This window comes from Macaca nemestrina, chromosome 17 (assembly GCF_043159975.1).
Source record: "Macaca nemestrina isolate mMacNem1 chromosome 17, mMacNem.hap1, whole genome shotgun sequence".
NCBI lineage: Eukaryota > Metazoa > Chordata > Mammalia > Primates > Cercopithecidae > Macaca > Macaca nemestrina.
Genome location: NC_092141.1, coordinates 48369815 through 48388389, shown reverse-complemented (window position 1 = coordinate 48388389; position 18575 = coordinate 48369815). Strand labels below are relative to the sequence as shown.

Below are 18575 nucleotides of genomic sequence, written 5' to 3'. Positions count from 1 at the left end.
CAACTCCCAAACATGCAGCTGGTTTTCAGCCCAACCCCAGCCCCACCTGCAGCAGGCATGCAGACATTCGCTGACCACCTCAGCCTCTGCAAGGCCAGTTCCAGGCAGTGAACTCCAGCCTGCAGACCTGGGCAGTCACTCAGGTAGCTAAGAAATCCCCCAGACAAAACACTAGGTGGGGGCGGGCAGCAAGTGGGCAGTTGAGGGAAGGTGGGCCATGCGGTGAGGGGCCACTTACCATTTGTTGTCACAGAACTTGTAGCGATGGTCATCGGCGGGGACGATGTCAATCAGCAAGATGTACTTGGTTTTGGGGTTCATGCCTGTGACTTTTACCTTGTAGCTGGGGAACATCCTCCTGGGGGAGCCGAGGGGTGAGGCGGAGCATGTGGACAGAGCACCAGGAGAGGTGGAACAAAGTGAGCAAGGGGGCAGAAGGCCACTAACAGGTGCTGCCCTTTTGGCCAGCGATCCTAGCATTGGTCACAGCTGTGTGATCTGCGCAACTCACTTCCCCCTCTGCCCGCGCTGCAAAGGGAAAAGGTGGCACTGGCTGCTGTCTCTGAGCCCCTGCAGCTCTCAGTCTGTGTCTAGGAGGAGAGTTTACCCCATTTCCCAAATTCACTTATCCCCTCCCCCATGATCCCCTAAGACTTGGGGCTAATGCCTGTAAGCAGCTGAAGCACAGAGACCCCAGTCAGGATTGTGGGAGCAGATTCTGACGCCAACCTTGCTGCCTTAATTTCCCTCCTGTCCTTTGCCAGCCCAGACACAACTGAAGTTCTGGGGTGCAATTATAGGGGGCCGGAAACCCCCATCATCTACTTCCACAAATAATGGGCTGCCTCCTCTGGGTCATGCCTCTGTGGAAACCTTTAGGCCTAAAACCAGCTCGCGGGAAAACAGGAGACTGCCGTCCAAAACCCTGCTAGGTTTGGGTTCTTCCGGTGTATCTGTCAGGGGTATTTCTCCCTGTGAACACCTCACCCGGACCTGTGCACCCTGAGTATCAGGGGAAAGTCGGTCCAGGAGCCTCATGGATAAGAGAGGGCAGGGATTCTGAAACCACTTGCCATGGTCACAGCCTGGACCCCATTGACAAGCCTTAGGCAACTTACTTGAACCTCTCTGTGCCTTGGTTTCCTTATATCTAAAACAAGGATAACATTACCACCTATCTCATAGATTGCTGCGTGAATGACCACAGACCCCTGCTGCACTGCACCCTCAGCAAAGTAAATGGAGAAGTGGTATGACCTACTTCTATGAAAATGGGTTCACCAAAACCCAGAAAGTTTGCCATTTCCTGCAGCCCATGCTGAGGCTGTCCAGGGCCTTGAGGTTCAGGGCACATTCCAGAGGGGGCTTCCGCACACCCCTCAGCACATACGCACACACAACAGCACAGTGCATACACAAACGCGCTGGGCACAGCTCCCTCCCCTGGTCACTAGGTCCCCGACTTCAGCAGAGGGAAGAACGGAACTTCCTCACCATCCTCTCCAGACTCCATCCCCCACCCCCAGCTGATCTCCCACAAGGTGTTCCCCAAGAGAAACAGGATCCAAACCCAGCTGAAGACACAATGAAGACACTAAGCCCCACTGAGCTGTGCCACTGCCCGGCTGGTCCACTCTGGGACAACCAGCAGGTGGTTCTCTGCCTCTTACTAACCCAAGACAGTATGGAACCCTGGAGAAGCTATCCAAGATGCCACAAACAGATTATCAGAGGCCCCTATTTTGTCACCAGGGGCACCAGCTTACCTGGACAGGACAGGGCTTCCAGAAAGGATCAAGGACTCTATAAGCTGGCAGGCCCTAAGCCCAGGCCAGGACCCCGACTGAGGCAGAGGGTTCACTTCCTTGCCAGCCCACGCCCCGCCCAGCCCCACCCGTGCCCCTCTCTTGCTGGAGGAGAGGCCTGTGCAAGCACCGCAGGACGGGGAGGTGGGGATGTGGGGTGTGTGTGCCCAGGCACATGTGAGCGGGTGTGCGAGTGCGCATGTGTGGATGTGTGCGTGCCTGGAGGGAGGAGGGAAGTTCTAGCTGCAAGTCTAGGGACTTATAAACTGTGTGGAAGAATTTGTCTCAGATGTCAATTGAAAGCATTTTCAAATGTCCACCCCGCCCCCTCTCCAGGAATGGGGGAAGTGAGGGGCTCAGGAACCCAACCCTGCCTCCCACTTACCAGCCCCGCTATGGGGCCTGGGGGCGCAGCTGGAGCTTGCACCACCCTTTCCCGGCCCTGCCTCTCTCCTGGTGGGCCTACAGCTGAAGCAGGAAGGGCAGCAGCTGCCTCGCCTCCCCCTTCCGTGGGGTGAGGCCAAGAATCCTGCCCCCTCCAGGCCACCATTTTGTAACTGCCACAGAAACAGCCACAAAATGGGGCAGTTCTGGCCATACTTGGGCTAGCCTGGCACCGGGGCCCTGCACTCAGCTTGTCTCCTGTCATCATTCCAGGTGGCAACAGTAGAGGGCAGCCATGGCTTCCCTCCAGGGCCAGTGTCCACACAGGGGGCTGGGAGCGAAGGGCTCTCTGCCACTTTGGCAGGCATCATAGCCTAGGCTGAGAGGAGGCTAAGGGGCCCTGGCCTTCCCCTCTCCTTCTCCCTGCTGGGCTTCATCTCCACAGCTCAGGAGGCCAGGCTGACACTGACTGAGTGCTTTCGGCAAGGCCTTTGAGGAGGCTGCTCTCTGCAGCCCCAGCTGGTGTCTTAGGACCTGGCCCCTCCTGGAAGCTGATCATAGGCCAGATTCCTGACTGATAAGGAGATGTGGCATCCGTGCAGGAAGGGGGAGTACCTCCCAGCCTCGGGTCCCCTGCCCACCAGTTCCCCTCTATCTAAGGCATCAGCGCTCAAGAGCTGAAGGACTAGGATGTCTGGTCTGAATGAGGAGTTCAAAAGCCCTCTGCTGGGGGCTGAACTGCCTCAGGCAGTTCCATTGCCTTCAATGCAACAGATGTCTAGGTCTTGGCAGGGTCCAGTTGGGGGACTGCTTCTGAGCCATGCAGAACCCACTCTGGGGTGGGGTGGGGGGCCCTAAGCACTATCATTTCCCTGCCTAGGTGGCTCCAGAAGGAGGAAGGGTCCACCCAGGGTTGGGGAAGGGCTGCCTGTGAAGGTGAGGCCCTCTCTGTCCCCTCCATCGGCTTCCTGCCCAGGTCGAGGGGAGAATTCAAGGCCTCATGGGCATCTGCCCTTGGGTTCCTGAAGGGACTAAAGTTGGTGCCTAGATGCCTGACTTGGGGGTGTTCACCAGCATGTCATGCCTCAGGCGACAGAGGCCAGGCTGGGTTTGGGAGCTGTGACTTCCTATGAGCTCTGCCTCTCTAATGAAAGGTTTGAAATGATGGAGTGAGACGTAAATTGTTTCTGTGATTTATGGCATAGAATGTACCTGAAAACCAACACCCTACGGTGGAAAGCAACGCCTCCCTGTTTGTGTGTTGGGGTGGGGGAGGTGACCAAGAAGGAAAGCACTGCGGGTGCCGCCTGTCTCCACACAGGCCCTGCCACCAGCGCTGGCGGTGACGCCCGCCTGTCCCCGACACTCTGCGCTCTACCTCTGTGTCCGCCCCGGCGAGCCCTCTCCCTGCGCGTTCCTCCGCTCCCCTCCCTGCACCCTCTCTCTACGCCCCCCACCCTCTCCCTGCTCCCACCCCGTCCTCCTGTCCCTCCCTCTTCTCAGCCCCTCGGCACCCTTTCCCCTTGCCCTGCACCTTCTCTCCGCGCCCCAAGCGCCGTCTCCATGCTCCCCTAGTTCCCCGCGCCCCGTCGGGATCCCGCGCCCCCAGACAGATGGGGGCTCCCCGCGGCACACGCGGAAACGGCTCCGCCAGGGGAATAAACAAGCCGCCTGCTCGCCGGCCCGGGAGGAGATGAAAGCCCGGGGCTTCTCCTCTGATCATGAAACAGGCTCTGAAAGGGTGCGGGGCTGGAGCCTTTATCTATTCATACTCGGAAATGGCTTTAGAATGAACTGCTAAGATAAGCTTCCTCGGACATTTCTCGGTATTGGAGGCGTGCGGGGCGCGGGGCAAGGGTTTGGGGCTTTTTTTATTCTGGCAACAAACCCACAACTGCGAACTCACTGCTGAGAGGGAACACGCAAGTTCTAGCTGCGCTCCGAGAGCCCCGGGAGCTCCCCGGCCAAAGCGGTGGCCAAATTCAAGGCGCTTATTCGCAGCGCCCTTCCTGGGGAGAGGGACAGAGACTACCGGATACCCCTAGATTCTCTCCACCTGGAGGGTCCCCCAATCCCCAACCCCTCTGCAGCCCGGACTTTCTCGGAGGTCCCTGGGGACTCCAGTAACAGCTACACGGACCCTCCCTTAATGTAGGGGAACACCAGCCGGAAGGGGTCAGAAGTCTAGAGAGTGGTTTCAAGGGTGGGGATGGCGCTGACTGGGTAGGCACACAAGGATTCTGGGGCGGTGGTGGTGATGATCTATTTCTTTATCTGGATGAAGGTTACACGAGTGTGTTCATTTTGTGCAAGTCTGTAAAGCTGCATCCTTAAGACGCGTGGACTCTTCTGTAGGAATGTTCCACTTCAATACATTTAGGTTAAAAATTATATATGTGTGTACACATACACAGGCGCCTTGGAGCCCAGAGTCTGAAAAGAACCCTACAGCAGTAAAACGGCAGGGGTCCCCTGAAAACGCTTTGTTTCTCCAATCCTGATGTGAGGGTGGGGGCGGGCACTCTTCAGGAGGAATCCTAGGTGTGCAGGGAAGAGCCCAGAGCCCAGGGCCCAGCGTCCAAGGCTGGGGTTAGGAGTGGGGCTGCTGGTGCCACCTACACTGAGACCAAGCCTTTTATAGCCAAGTGAGTTGATTTTGAAGCTAATAAATCGATTTCCACATTTCACACACACATACACAGAGGCATACACACACAGTTTTCTAATTCACCCAAAGCATATTTAAGAATCTTTTCCCTGAGGGAGGGGCAAGGGTGAGAGTGTGTGGAATGGATGTTGTTTTGGAAGATCAGTTGCTTCTCTCAGATTTTTTTTTAAGGCACTTCCTTCTGATAGACTTTTGCTTTCAGAAAATACTTTAAAAAGAGATCAAAGCACTCTCTCCCCAACCCACTTTCCCAGTGTCTTCAACCCTTACTTCTCTTATCATCCACGCCACTGGGCTCTGACGCTCTGTATACAGAGTGAGGGCAATTGGCTTTGAAGCCCCGGATTAAGCCGGGCCAAATCCTTGCCTCAGAATAACAAACAATACAGGTTCAACAGGAGTTCTCATCGGTAGTTCATTTTTCAAACGCAAATTCACTGTCACTAACACAAGCAACATTGAACTCAACAGGCTATGAAGGCTGATAGTGGAGATTTATCTGGTGGCAAAACCATGACCTAGGAGTAGGGCAGTGAGATGGTTAGGCAATTTTCATTTCGGGGAGGTTTATATTTGAATTTTTTTGTGGAGCTCACTTTTATCTATGTTTGGGAGAAAATGCAGTTTCTCACATGTATCAAGCTTGGCAGGGATGTGGGGAGGCCAAGAGAGGGATCCGCTGTCTGCGGTTATCAGCATGAACCCTCTGGACACAGAGATCCAAGAGACTGAGACAGGCTGTGGAGGGCTGTGTCCCCCATTTCACACCTGACATGGAGGTTGCTGAGTATTCAGAAACTGGTGGCTCCCACCGTGGTTGGCATTTTATCCACCAGGCCAAATTGTTTGGCAGTTCAAAGTCACTATCCAGTGAGAGGGATTCTTCTCTCCGTTGACCTTCAAGACTCTCAAGGACCCAAAGGGCGAAGGTAGGAAGAAAACTTGTGACCCGAGAACTCAACCTGGCTTGAGAGCATTCTGGCTCCCCTTCTCCAGGGCCTGCTCCTGCCCAGCCAGATGGCAGTTATCATGTCCCTAATCAGCCAGGGTCTCTAGGGCAGAGCCACAATCCACACTGAATAGGACCCCGTAAAAAAGCAATCAAGGGAACTTATCAAAGTAGGGGTTGTGTTCTGGGGGTGGGGTGCCTCATCTGTTTCCCTGTGTAGACCTGGTAACTGCCTCACTTCCCTTCTCTGGAGTTTGGTGTATGTTCTCTTGGTTCTCCTCCAGCTCTAGCCATCTAGGAAGCTATGATTCCAGGTTTAGCAGCAAGGCCCAGACTGACAAATGGAAGTGTACCAAGAAGGGTTCCAGTAGAGGCACACAGAATTTGGGGAGCGGGGAGAGGCACTGGACAGGATGTTGAAGAACCACATCTCAGTAAAGTAAATCAGAGTAAATCAGAGCAATACAGTGGTTGCTGAAGGAGGGGGCAGCTATGAAGGAGGAAATGGGGTCTGTGAAGGGTGAGGGGTTGGGGGCATGAGACTAGTGATTTTCTTAAGAACCAGACCCAATGCAAGGATAAGTTTCTGCCAGAGAAGTGAAAGGCTGTGATGGATCCATAATTGGCCAACATCATCACAGCCATTTTAAAAATATTATCATAATTCCCTAAGGTCCATCTCTAAGCCTCAACTAGGATCAAGCACAAACATCTACCTGAAGCTGGCCACCTCTGGAAGTGTATGTATAAATGTATGTGTTGGGAGAGGGAGGAGGAGGACCTATGCAGATGCAGGAAACACCACTGAGGAAAACCATAAAATGCCTTTTGTTTAAAATGCCAGAGGCCAGACATGCCCGGAGAACATGCTGACCAGTTATTTTCAAGAGACAAGGTTATTTCTGCTGCCTAAAAATGGAAGTTCTGAACCTTTCTCTTTGTTACCTTCTTTCCACACCAGCAGGCACAAGGAATAGCCCCATTCCCCTTCACACTTGACCAAGTGGATTACCCATTTACCAACCATCATCCATGTGATTCCCTGGTTTGAGTCTCACGGTGATAGAAAAGGAAAGGACAGCAGATAGGTCTACGGTCACCATTTCCCTGACACCACTGAGCTACAAGGAGACTGTGACTTGCCCAAGTGCACTCAGCCAGAAAGAGGCAGGGCTTGTGACACCTGGATTCCACTGTCCTCAATGCCTACTCCATGTGGCACCTCTGCCAGCCCCTTCATGAGTCTTCCTTCCCTGTCTCCATCCCCAAAATGCAGCAAGCTCAGGCCCTACTTTCTCCCTGATAAGAGGCCTACTTTCTCTATCAGAAATAAACCTACTTTCTCCCTGATAGAGGCCCTGAGTGGTGATGCCACCTCCCTGGCTAAGACCTGAGGGTGGCCAAGTGCCCAGACCTCCACCCTCAACAAAATAAAGGAAATTTTATAAGGCCTGCCAGTGAGCAGAGTCAGGAAGGACCACAGCACCCCACACACTACACACAGCAAACCAACCAACTTTTTGTTTCCTTTGAATAGTCTATCATTCCCTAAGCGGTTCAGCAGAGCTGAGTTCTCTAAAAAGTAGAAGAAAATACTGAGTGGGATGCCAGACACTTCTCTAATTATTGCTAATGTTATTCACTAGCACTTCTTGTGTGCTTGCACGTGACAGGAACTCAGTGCTTTACATACAATGTATGAGGCAAGACCTGGTCTTCTACAGATGGAGTGGGGAGAGTACTTAAGCAGAGACCCTTAAGTACCTTGTCTGAGGTTGCACAGATGAAAGTAGCTGAGTTGGAACTGGATCCCTCACCCACTGTGTTCTGACTCCCAATTCCTGGCACTCGAGGCTTCATCATCTTATTCCTTCAAAATCTCAATTATGAGACACATCCTGGCAAAGGGACATTTTCACACCTAATCTGTCCCAAGGGACCGAAATCAAGTGTGTGTATGTGGAGGGGACAGAGTGGGTGGGGAGGGAGTTCCTGAACCTGAACTTGCCAGCGTCTCTGTCTACAGCAATCCGCCTTCACCTGATAACCGCTCTCCTCCACACTCCTGCCCCCTCCCCACCAGCCCCAGTGAATCTCTCACTCAACCCCCTGTGAGTCTTCCTCCTCTCATCCTCTCCTCCCTGTTCTCTCCCACAGACACCAGCGCATTTTAAAGATGTTTCCACTTTATAAATCATCCTTTTCTGGCAGCCACCGAGAGCCTCTCCCCCAACACACAGGGAGCCCAACATGGTGCTTTCCCGTTGGCCGGAGATGGGGATGGAAACAGAAGAGCGGTGCCCCTGGGATGAGAAACTTGGGGTTCGAGTCACTCACGAAAATGTATGAAAACCGAAGGGCATAGTCTAGTTTCCTCTCCCCATCTGCTGAGAGGCATCTCTGGGTCCGCAATCAATGCATTCCTGAGAAACTTCCTCAGGTCCTCAAAGAAAGGAGAGCAGAGTAGCCCCCCAGGGGGCCAAAAGTGCTGGAGCTGGGACTCTGGGCGTCGCGATCCCCGTTTGGATTCATTTGCATAGCGCTGCCCCTCCCCCTCGGTCTTTCCCGCAAGCCCCGGGCGGCTGCGGTGGCCCCCTGCGGGCTTTGGCGGCCCAGTCCCAAGCTGCGGCGGGAGGTGGCACTGAGGCCCGAGGAGGCAGAGAGGACTCCCACAGGCCACCAGGCTGGGGCCGAGAGGACTTCTAAGGGACCCCCCGGTCCCCATTGCTCCCCACCGCCATCCCCGGAAGTAAATCTCGCAGCGCTGACCTGCCCGCCTTGGTGATGATCATCTCGGTGCCGGCCTCGTGGAACTTCTTCCAGAGCTCCTTCTCATGCAGCCCCACCTTGATGTTCTCGATGGTCTGGGGATGGGAGGGAGAGAAACTTGTGTCTGCCTGGCCCAGGGCTCCACGCGGAGCCTGAGGAAAGATGAACCAGACCCGAAGAGTTGTGCTGAACCCTGCCTGCCCGGAGCCCACGGCTCCAGATTTCGTTTCACAGAATGATTTTGAACTATTCGTGAATTTAAAAGAATGAATCGGTGGCTAAAACTCCCTCCTTTGAAGCTGCACCTACGGAAGAACCCGCAGAGGACACACATAGTGGCCAGCGCAGGTTAGACGACACTCTTGCACACTCATGAACATTTCCGTGGCGGGCCATCACCACAGGCTCCCCGGGCAGACACAGACAGGGAGAGGTGCACGCACCCTCGGCCAGGTGCGCGCCTGCAGATAGTGCACACAGATCCCCAGGCGGCATCCCGCGCGCTGTGATCGTCCGATTATCACTGTGAAGCCCTCGACGACGTCCCAGGGGCCTTGGAGCCCCGCAGCGGCTCCCGTGCGCACCGGCGGGGTCGCCTTCTCTTGCCCGCCGTTCGGTCCCAGGCCCTCTACGGGTTGTTGGAGCTGGACACTTGGTCAAGGCTCGCTCCGATGCTCCGGGGGTCTCCTTCGTTCTTACTGCCCCTTTCCTCTATCTCTAGCTCTAACTCTTGCTTGTCCCACAGTAACCCCGAGGGCTCAAAGTGGAGAAGGACCCAGAAAGCAGATAAAGCGAGCCCTGTTCAGTGGAGAACTAACAGGCAGACCGTCCTGAACGTAGCCAGGTCCCCCTGAAAGCGAGTCCTGTCGATGATCGGACGGAATGACGGACACAGGCGACCCCGCAGACAGACCGACGCCCGACTTCTACCCGACGGCTGGCGCAGCCCTACCTGCTCCGCGGCGGCGGCGGCGACGTCGGCCCCAGGGCCAGGGGTGCTGCCTAGCGCGGCTCCGCTGAGGCCGGGCGCTGCCAGCGCGGGCTCGGGGGCGTTGGCTGCGCTGGCCTCGCCGAGCACTGGGCCCGGGGCCCGGAAGGCCTCCTCGCTCTCGGACAGGCCCTTATCCTGCAGCATCTCCTGCGGGCACAGCACACAACGAATCACTCGCCCAGGTCCACACTCGCCAGAGGCCCCGCAGCCCTCTCCAGCCGATCCCGGGACTTCGTGCGGGGCGCGGAGGCCGCCCTGGAGCACGTGGACCCCGCCCCCTCCTGAGCTGGAGGAGGGAGCCCGCAAGGAGGGCAGGTCCCTCGCCTCCTCCCTTCAGGCTGTGGACCTGGGAGGGTCTGCGGCAGTTCAATGTCTGCCTGCCCCTGGGTGTGGGGTTCTGTGATGAGTAGGTCTAGCGGAGGGACCGCCCTCTCGGCATTGCCACAGCTGCACCCCGAGTCCCTCCCTCCTACTGGGCTCCAGTGGAGCCTGAGGCCTGGGTCTTCTCGGTTGTTCCCCAATAACTGGGGTCCAGGCCTCTCTGTGGGCCCAGGACAACCAGGACACTTCCTGGCCATGCAGGAAAGGAGAGCCAGGCTGGAGGGTAGGGCCCAGGCTCCTACAGCTCCACACCTGTGTGCAGAGAGGTCCTCGGGCCCTCAGGCCCAGCTCACCCATCTGCCCTCACCCAACCCCTCAGACAGCACTGAGGTAGAGACTTCCTGAACCAAAGGCTTTCACTCCAACACAGTCCCCGTCCACACACATCCTCTTCCCATTCTGGCACAGACATGCTCACACCGAAACACAGCCCCTCACACAGCATCCCAGCCGCCTGAGCAGCCACACTCTCCTGGGTGACTGATCAGGTTCTGCCCTCCGCCCAGGCCTCCCCTGCCTGGCGCTCGGGTTCAAATTCACAGGCTCACTCAGGCACACTTTAGCGCCACAGGGCTCTGCTTTGGGCCTAAAGACCCACACCCTTCCCAGTGAAGGACCAGGCCAGTAGGCTGGGCCCATTCACAGGAACCTCTTAGCCCTGCCTGGCACAGCTACATTTCTTCGGGTGTCTTGGCTGATTCTCTCGCCTAGGCAGATGGCTGCTCCCTGCCCGAAGCATCCCTTAGGGGTGTGCCCGGCTTGCTCCGCTTCGCCTTTCTACCTCCCCGCTCTTCCCCATCCTGCTGGACCTGGGCGCTCCAGCGGGGCTTTCTGTAGGTCTGGCGGCCCCTCTTGAGGTGGAATGCTCCGCCTTTCTCTTCCTACCTTCTTCCCGTTCTCCCCGGGCCCTCCTGGAGCATCCCCGGGCTCAGGCCTCTCGCTCATCCCGGGCTCAGACTTCGACTCCCAGGGCCTCGCAAAGTAAACAAGCCAAGTGCAACCGAGGAGATAAAAAGGGGCCGGGGCCACTCCGGGTTGGGAAAAACCCATAAAGATAAGGCTGACAGGCGGGCCGGTCTTCGGCCACAACCTGCAGAGAGTGAGACTTGCTGGACATGGCCAGCGCCAGCACCCGCCTCGGGCCACGTGCGAAGGCGCGGCCGAGCCTCGGAAACCCAGGAGTCCCCACACAGGGGGACGCTGCCCCAATAGGGTAGCTGCCCACTCTGGCCAGCGCGCTGGGTCCAACTATACCTAGGACCCCGGCGGGATCGGAGCCAGCGACCGAGCGATCGGCTGGTCCCAGATGCGGCGGCCTGCGGGGTCGCAAGGAGGGGCCGTCTCGCGCTTGGCCCGCATGGCCAAGGGGTCCTCTGCTGGGCTCTCTCACACCCGGAGCCGTGCAGCGGAGCCCTGCGGCTCGCGCCCTGCGCTCTCAGTCCTAAGCGCTCAGTCCTGCTGGGTGAGGAGCTGGTTCACGGCCCGCGTCCACTGACTCGGGCCCCACAGCTCGGACTAGGGACGAGGCCTGCGCGGTGTTCTCCTTCCGAGGCTCAGGGTTTGCCTCTTCCTTTTCTCTCCGCCACGAAGCCACATCCCGACCTCGCGACAGCTTGCCCCCTTCCCACCAATTTCCTTTTTTCCCCACCCGGCTGGCCCAGGGCCGCCGTCCCCGCGGTCCTCTCGGACCTCGAGCTTGGGCGCGCTCGGCCGCCCACACCGCGGGGTCCCGCACTCAGCCACGGGTAGCGGTCCGCGCTGGTCTTTCACAGCCACTCCTCCGCGCCGCAGCCTCCGCTCCCTTTGCGATGGGGTCTGTTGCTTTCAGTAGCCTCGTTTTCCAAAGACGACAGCATTTTTCTTTTCACTTTTAGGTTACTGGGGGTATGTTTCTTGCACTAGGGGAATTGTTAATATTTCGTACTGTTTTTTAATATTTTAATTGTCCTTATTATAAGAGTAGTATTTTGGTCAGTAGTATTTTGGAACTTTGAGAATATCCTATCGCGTGGATTATTACTCCTTTGTATGTTTAATACTGTATGGTTAAAGTCCTGGTTTGATTCCTTAGCTTACTGTTACTAAATTTGTTGTTTTCCTGACACATTTCAGGGTCGCCTGGCACATTCATAATACTATTACCAATATCTAGTTGACATAGTGTACAATAGGTCACGTTAATCTATTATCATTTTTTAATTTTTGCTTCATATCCCTAATACGTTTCCGTTGCTTGCTCTTCATTTTGTTTATACTTTGCCACGCTATTTCAATAACTTCTTGCTTACCATAACTTGTCATACAACTGTTCTGAAAATTCATGTTAATTTTCTTCACATCCTTATAATACTTCTTGTTATCTAACCACAATTTGTTTTGTTAGGCTTGCTCATAACACTCCAGGTATTATTCTTCAACACACCCTGACAGTATCTTGTTACTTTGTCATTATTTGTAATGTTACAGATCTTAACTCGCTAGTTATTTTTCATCACATCATTACTTCTTGCTGTTTTGTCATACTTTGTAATATTGCTGTAGCTCTTAATACTCTGATTATTTTTCATCACATTGGTACAATACTTCTTATTACTCAACCATTATTTATAATGTTCTTGTGACTATTAATACATTGGTCATAAATTGTCATATTACTCCAGCAATTCTTGTTAATGTGTCTTTATTTACATTACTATTGCTCCTAAGATTTTAGTTAATATGTTTTAATAGTTCGCTATAGTATCAATAATACATTATATTATTATATCACTACCACTAATAATATTTCCCTTAATAGTATTTTCATTGTTCATCTTTCTCCTACAGTTCGTTTCCTAGTTTCCAACAGTTTGGTAATTTGTTACACTATTACTATACGTTATATTAGTGCAATTGGCTTTAATACAACAGTCCTTACATTGTTCCTCCATTTAGAATTACTTTGCTTTAATCTTTTTAAAAATCGTGATTACTATTTTCACTTGATTCAGCTTGACTCTGAAAGTTACTACGATTGTATTATTTGAAAGTTCACGTGTTATATCAGTTATGCCGATTAGCCCTTTCTTTGGTAATTATTCACATTCTAATAATCTTTAATCATCGATCATTATTTATATATAATGTTCCTTGTTTTAATTTTGACTAGTCTTGCATCAAAGGCTCTGAGTCCAGTGTTCTGATCGCTCACATTTCTACATGAATTTTCGCTTCAGTACAGAGCCCTCTTCCTTGGCCTTGCATATTCTGCAAACACCAATTTCCAGGCCACCGCTCCGCCTGTCACGGCCTTGTTCTTAGGGTGCTGGCGCTATCGATATTTCCATGCTCTTGGGTCCCTAGACCCAATTCGTCGCGTTACACAGAGAGGACGGCTTGTGCCCCAACAACTGGGTGTCTGGCCGAGGCGGCGGCCCGACCCAAGGCACTTCGCGCCGCCTTCCTGCAACTTTGACCGCCCCTGAAGTTCTTCTCTGGGTCGCGAGACTCGCCCCTTTCCAGCTTCTCCTCCTGTCCGATCCCGCAGCCTAACCCTGAGCCCCTGTGGCCCCAGCCCCGCACGCCCAGCTGGTCCCCACTCGGCTGGAACCAACACTCACCCTAATTGCGGTGCCGCATGCGGAGGCGCCAGCGGCCCGAGGTCCCCTGCAGGTTCGGGTCCGAGGAGCGCGGGACGGCCGGGGCTCCGACTCCGCGCCGCTGGGTCAGGGTCCAGCTGCCCGCCGTGCCCTCGGGGCTGGACACATCCCGGCTCTGGAGCGGGCCCTTGATCTCCAAGGCTGCACTTTGGGGCCTCAGCTCCCTCCCCCTCCCTCCCTCCCTCTGGGGCCGCCCCCCCTCCGCGCTGACGTCGCCGCTGTCAATCAGTTCGCGCCCGCTGTCCCCCAGGGAGGGGGGCTCCAGGGTTCCCCGGCGTCGCGGTCCCCAGGACCCCGAGCCCCACGCAAGCAGCCGGCTCCTCCACTGCGCGGCCCAGTGCCCTCCTCTTGGCCCTCGGGCCCCGAGAGCCGGGTAGGGGCTGGGAGCCCCGCATGGTTTAGATTAGAGAGGCGGGAAGCAAGGGCGAGCAGCCCGGCTCAGCCGAGGCTCGACAACCAGGAGGGCTCGCCCGGCCCCGCCGTGCCCGAAGACTAGGGCGCCCCACGACCAGGCCTGGCTACCCGCTGCCGGCGCCCGCTTCCAGGCAGCGGCCTCCACGGACCCCCGGCTGCGGGCTCCCAGCCCGCAGAGCCCCGCTCCCAGCCGTGCGCGCCGTTCATTTGGGAGCCCCGGTCCGGAGGTCGCAGGCGCACACGCGCCTCACAGGCCCACGCTCGGCTTCCCGACCATGCCCACCACGCGGCCTCGCACCTTCAGGTCCTGGGTACAGCCCCTCTGCTCATCCGCCGTCCTTGTCCTGGCCCAGGGGGCCGCGGGCGCTGGACCCGGCCTGGAGCTCCTCGAAGTCGGCCGCGGAGGTCAGGGGTGAGGACAGGGAGGAAGCCCGGTGGCCGGGTGCGGGGCGGCGGCGGCAGGGAAGTGCTGGGCCGGCCTCTGAGTTGGAGCCGAGTCCGGTTTGGGCCTTGACAGAGCCCAGGCCGGGCTGCAAGGTGCCAGGCTTGGCAGAGCCTCCTGGGGAAACTGCGGCCCAGGGCCAGGATTCCGCGGCAGCTCCTTGAGATCCTGGAGAGCTGAAGAGGAAGCCCAATGCTTGCCCTAGGCTAGGAAGTGGAGACTGGGGAGCGTCCTGCTCCGAGCCACCCAGTCCTTCCTGCCTCAGAAAGGGAGGCCTGCTCAGCGCCCAGACCTCCCTGCCCAGCCTCTGAGCTCTCTGTCTCCACTTACCTCTGTTTCTCTCTGTCTGTCTGTACCTCCCACAGGACCCAGGCTTTCCACTGGCAGACAGACCCATGTGGACCCCAGCCTGTGCCCCAGGCTCCCGGCCTGTCACACGCCCAGAATCCTGGGGCAGGAACAGGCCTGCCCACCCATCTGCAAAGGCTGCAGAATCCTCATCAATAAGGATCCCCAGAGTGGTCCCTTAGTGCTTAGCATGGGCTGCATCCCTCCCTCCACCTGTGTCCTCTCTGTCCCTTTCCAGATTCTGACCTCAAAAATCAGCTTGAAGGGAAGAGGACAGGGAAATGCTTTTCCTGGATGGGTCTGTCCCTGTTCTAATGCTAGGAAATGGAAAGCCAGCATCAACGCCTCCTTTACCACCCCGCACTCAAAGGTGGAAGCAAAACACCAACTCAGAAAAGCCAGTCGCTGCTGCTGTCAGGAGCCTGAAATCCAGCCCAACAGTGGGCCGCTGCTCAAGTCCCTGTCACCCTTGCAGTACCAGATTCCACCACCCCATCACCATTCCTCTCACGGAGTCTCAAACCAGGGAGGAGAAATAATATCTAAGAGGAGTGGAGAAGTGGAATCTTTCCCCAATCCTGTGGACTCCTGGAATGGAGAAAGGGAAGGCCCTGATTTTTCAGGAGATGCCTTGGGAGTCATGTTTCCTGTGTTAGGGAGACCTGGATGACATGCTTCAGCTTCTGCTGGCAAGCCCCCTCCCATGACCCCTCCAACAGCCTGTAGGGAAATCCCTTGCAAATAAATAGTATACAGACTAAGCAACCAACTACTGTGCGGAATGGTGAACAGGGAGGGCAGTGAATCAGCAGGTACTATGGGAAGACCAGAGTTAGGCCAGACTCTGGAAAGAATTTGTTGACAGTCATTGGAGGAAGTTCATACTTAGAGCTTATAGTATAGTTCTTTAATTAAAAAAAAAAAAATCTTAGACTGGAACCTTCCTACAAGTGCAAGGCTTTCTGGAGACTCATGGCAGACAGTCTAAATTATTAACAGGTTCATGATGACGTGGAGAAATGAGATATGAAAGGGACAGGTAAGCTTTTGGCAGTGAAAAGGAAGGGGCAAACCAGCCAGCAAGTGAGTAAACGAGAGAGGTTCTGTACGCACATTCCCCGTTATTAGAATGGAATACCTCATTTAACCGACTCTAAGGCACAAATTTTTCACATTCTGATATCTCTGAAACTGAGATGCATCTGATAGTTAGTGGTGTGTCACAGCTTAATTAGCAGCACTTTTTCTTCTTAGTCGTAAGTAAAGTAATAGAAAAGCTTATAATGGATGCTGCATAGTATTTGCTGAAAAAGAGCCTGTGTAGAAGAGGAAAAGACCAATTTTTCTTTTTCTCCAAAACTACTTTGAGGAGTTCAAAGTATGAAAACCCTCCTCAACTAGCTAAACAAATAACTGACTGTACCACGCATCTGTCACACTGATTTGAGTTGGCTTGGGGGAAAGTGCTCAGGTTTGGTAACAGGCTCACCTTGGTTTTGAAACCTGGCTCTGATTCCTGGCTCACCATTTTGCAGCTATGTGACCTTGGGCAAGTCCCTTAATGCTGATATAAAATGGGGATAATTACATCAACCTACTAGCTTATTGTGAGGACTGCCTATATTAATGCATGGTTGATAAAGGCTAGCTCCCAAGTATTTTAAAAATTTATTCTACTTTTCTCTTTTCCCCAAAAGGCTTGAGGTGGTTTATAACCAAAATTAGCTCGTAAAAACACAAGTAGAAAAACACATTAGGATCAAGGAAAAAGGGGTAAGCATATATGCTATCACTAAGTGCTAACAAGGTTGCTATAATTGAGAATAAAATCTGGCTTATGAGCAGCAGAGCAACATGGTAGTTCTTTAGATCAGAAATGTGGAAACAGTAACTCTTTGGTGAATGGTGAAGGAACAGACTTTGTCCTGGCCCTAAATTTTAAAAAGTAGTTTCTCAGCTGGGATTATAGGCACAGTGGCTCATGCCTATAATCCCAGGACTTTGGGAGGCCAAGGCAGGAGGATCACATGAGGCCTGGAGTTCGAGACCAGCCTGGCCAACACAATGAAACCCTGTCTCTACTAAAAATACAAAAATTAGCCAGACATGGTGGGGCATGCCTGTAGTCCCAGCTGCTCGGGAGGCTGAGGCAGGGGAATAGCTTGAACCTGGGAGGCAGAGGTTTCGGTGAGCCGAAATAGTGCCATTGCACTCCAACCTGGGTGACAGAGTGAGACTCTGTCTCAAAAATAATAATACATAAAATAAAAAATAAAAGTAGTTTCTCATATAAATGTTTATTGCTGTATCTGTACAGTGTTTTACCATTTACAAAGTGGTTTCACAGCTGCCATTTCATTTGATACTGTATTAACTCCATTTTTCTCTCTATTTTATGGATTCATTCATCCAAAGAAATATTAAATGCTTACTATGTGTTAGACACACAAACAGGAGGAAAGGCCAACTGACCATTCTGTTAGTTACCCAACCGCTTGACAAACCCATCACTAACTGCAAATTCATTAATGAATGACCTGCAAACTGACTAATTAATCACCTAATCAGTCTCAGAGATAGCAAGGGCTACAGGATAAGTGGGGGATGCCTGTCAGCACAGTAGGGTGGCTCCCTAGAGCCTGGGTTGGCTTTGGTTGAGGATGACCTTTTGGTGGAGGATGAGCTGGCACCATAGTGTAGTGAAAAGCAATTACAATTAAAAAAAAAATAGGTTTTTAGAGCACTTAATAAATTCTAATGCCAAGCTCCAACCCAGACCAACTGAGTCAGAATCTTTGCTAGTAGAGCCAAAGCTGGACGTGGTGGTGCCGCTTGAAGTCCTAGCTACTCAGGGAACCGAGGTAGGAGGACAGCTTGAGCCCAGGAGTTCCAGGCAAGGCTGAGAACCACTGGTCTATGAAAATCCTGTTCTCTGCTTTCCTAGTCTCTCTTGTAGCTAGAGTTGTCCATGTAATCCAGTGTTGGCCAATGAGACCTAAACGGAAGACTGGCGGGGAGAAAGGTTGTGGGAAATATTTTGCTTTCTTGATAAAGGGGAAGATGTGGTCTTCCTTTCCCCCACAGATGAGATCCTTGAAGTTCTTACCCTCTAGAGACCTTAAGGCCGGAAGGATGAAAGTCAATGTGTTAAGAATATCCGAGGAAAAAAAGAAAGGGCCTGAGTTCCTTATGGCATCATTGAGCAGGTAAATCAGTGCCAGCCTGCTTCTTATAAATAAGAAAAATAAACCTTATTTCTTTTCATCATTGTTAGTCTGGATGGATCTCTGTTACTTATAGCCAAATATGCTCCTGAAGTGTATGTAAAATTCCCAACTCAGTGGGTTTGTTTGTTTGTTTGTTTGTTTGTTTTTTAAGAAACAGCATCTCACTCTGTTGCCCAGGCTGGCATGCAATCATAGCTCACTGCAGCCTCAAAGACTCCTGGGCTCAAGGCCATCCTCTTACTTCACCAGTTCAGTGCTGAGTGCCTTCCTCCCTAATGAAAGATACTTACCTGAGAGTGCATGTGCTCGTGCCTTCCCATTCAAAACCAGGAAACAAAATCCCTCCTCAATTCTTTCCCAGCTACGTTTTTCTGTGTATGCTGTGGTCTAAGGCCTAGGGTCCTCATTAAGCTCCAAAAGGGAAAGGATGGATGAGGCAGCAGGGAATTGATCTGTCCCCTATAGCTTTATTGTCACCCAGTAGCCCCAAGTCTTGGTTCCAGATTCCTCAGCCCACATCCCATTCAGATTAGCAAGCTCAGGAAAGCTGTGGGGCAGG

At 53.6% G+C, this 18575-nt stretch overlaps 1 protein-coding gene across 2 annotated transcripts in view; it reads right to left on the bottom strand.

Annotated features, from left to right (window-relative positions):
* Positions 1-13703, bottom strand: part of LOC105476852 (T-box transcription factor 4) — a 32439-nt gene extending 18736 nt beyond the window's left edge. The window contains exons 1-4 of one of the 2 annotated variants that reach the window (XM_011733121.2): positions 13547-13703; positions 9528-9713; positions 8576-8670; positions 239-358 (exon numbers count right to left, since the gene is read on the bottom strand). In XM_011733121.2, coding sequence (XP_011731423.2) covers positions 239-358; positions 8576-8670; positions 9528-9710 — 398 coding nt within the window. In that variant the 5' untranslated portion in view covers positions 9711-9713; positions 13547-13703. Of the gene's footprint in view, positions 1-238; positions 359-8575; positions 8671-9527; positions 11066-13546 lie in introns of those variants that run through there. The other variant, XM_011733123.3, reaches the window with a different exon arrangement.
* Between the last annotated feature and the right edge of the window lie 4872 nt (positions 13704-18575).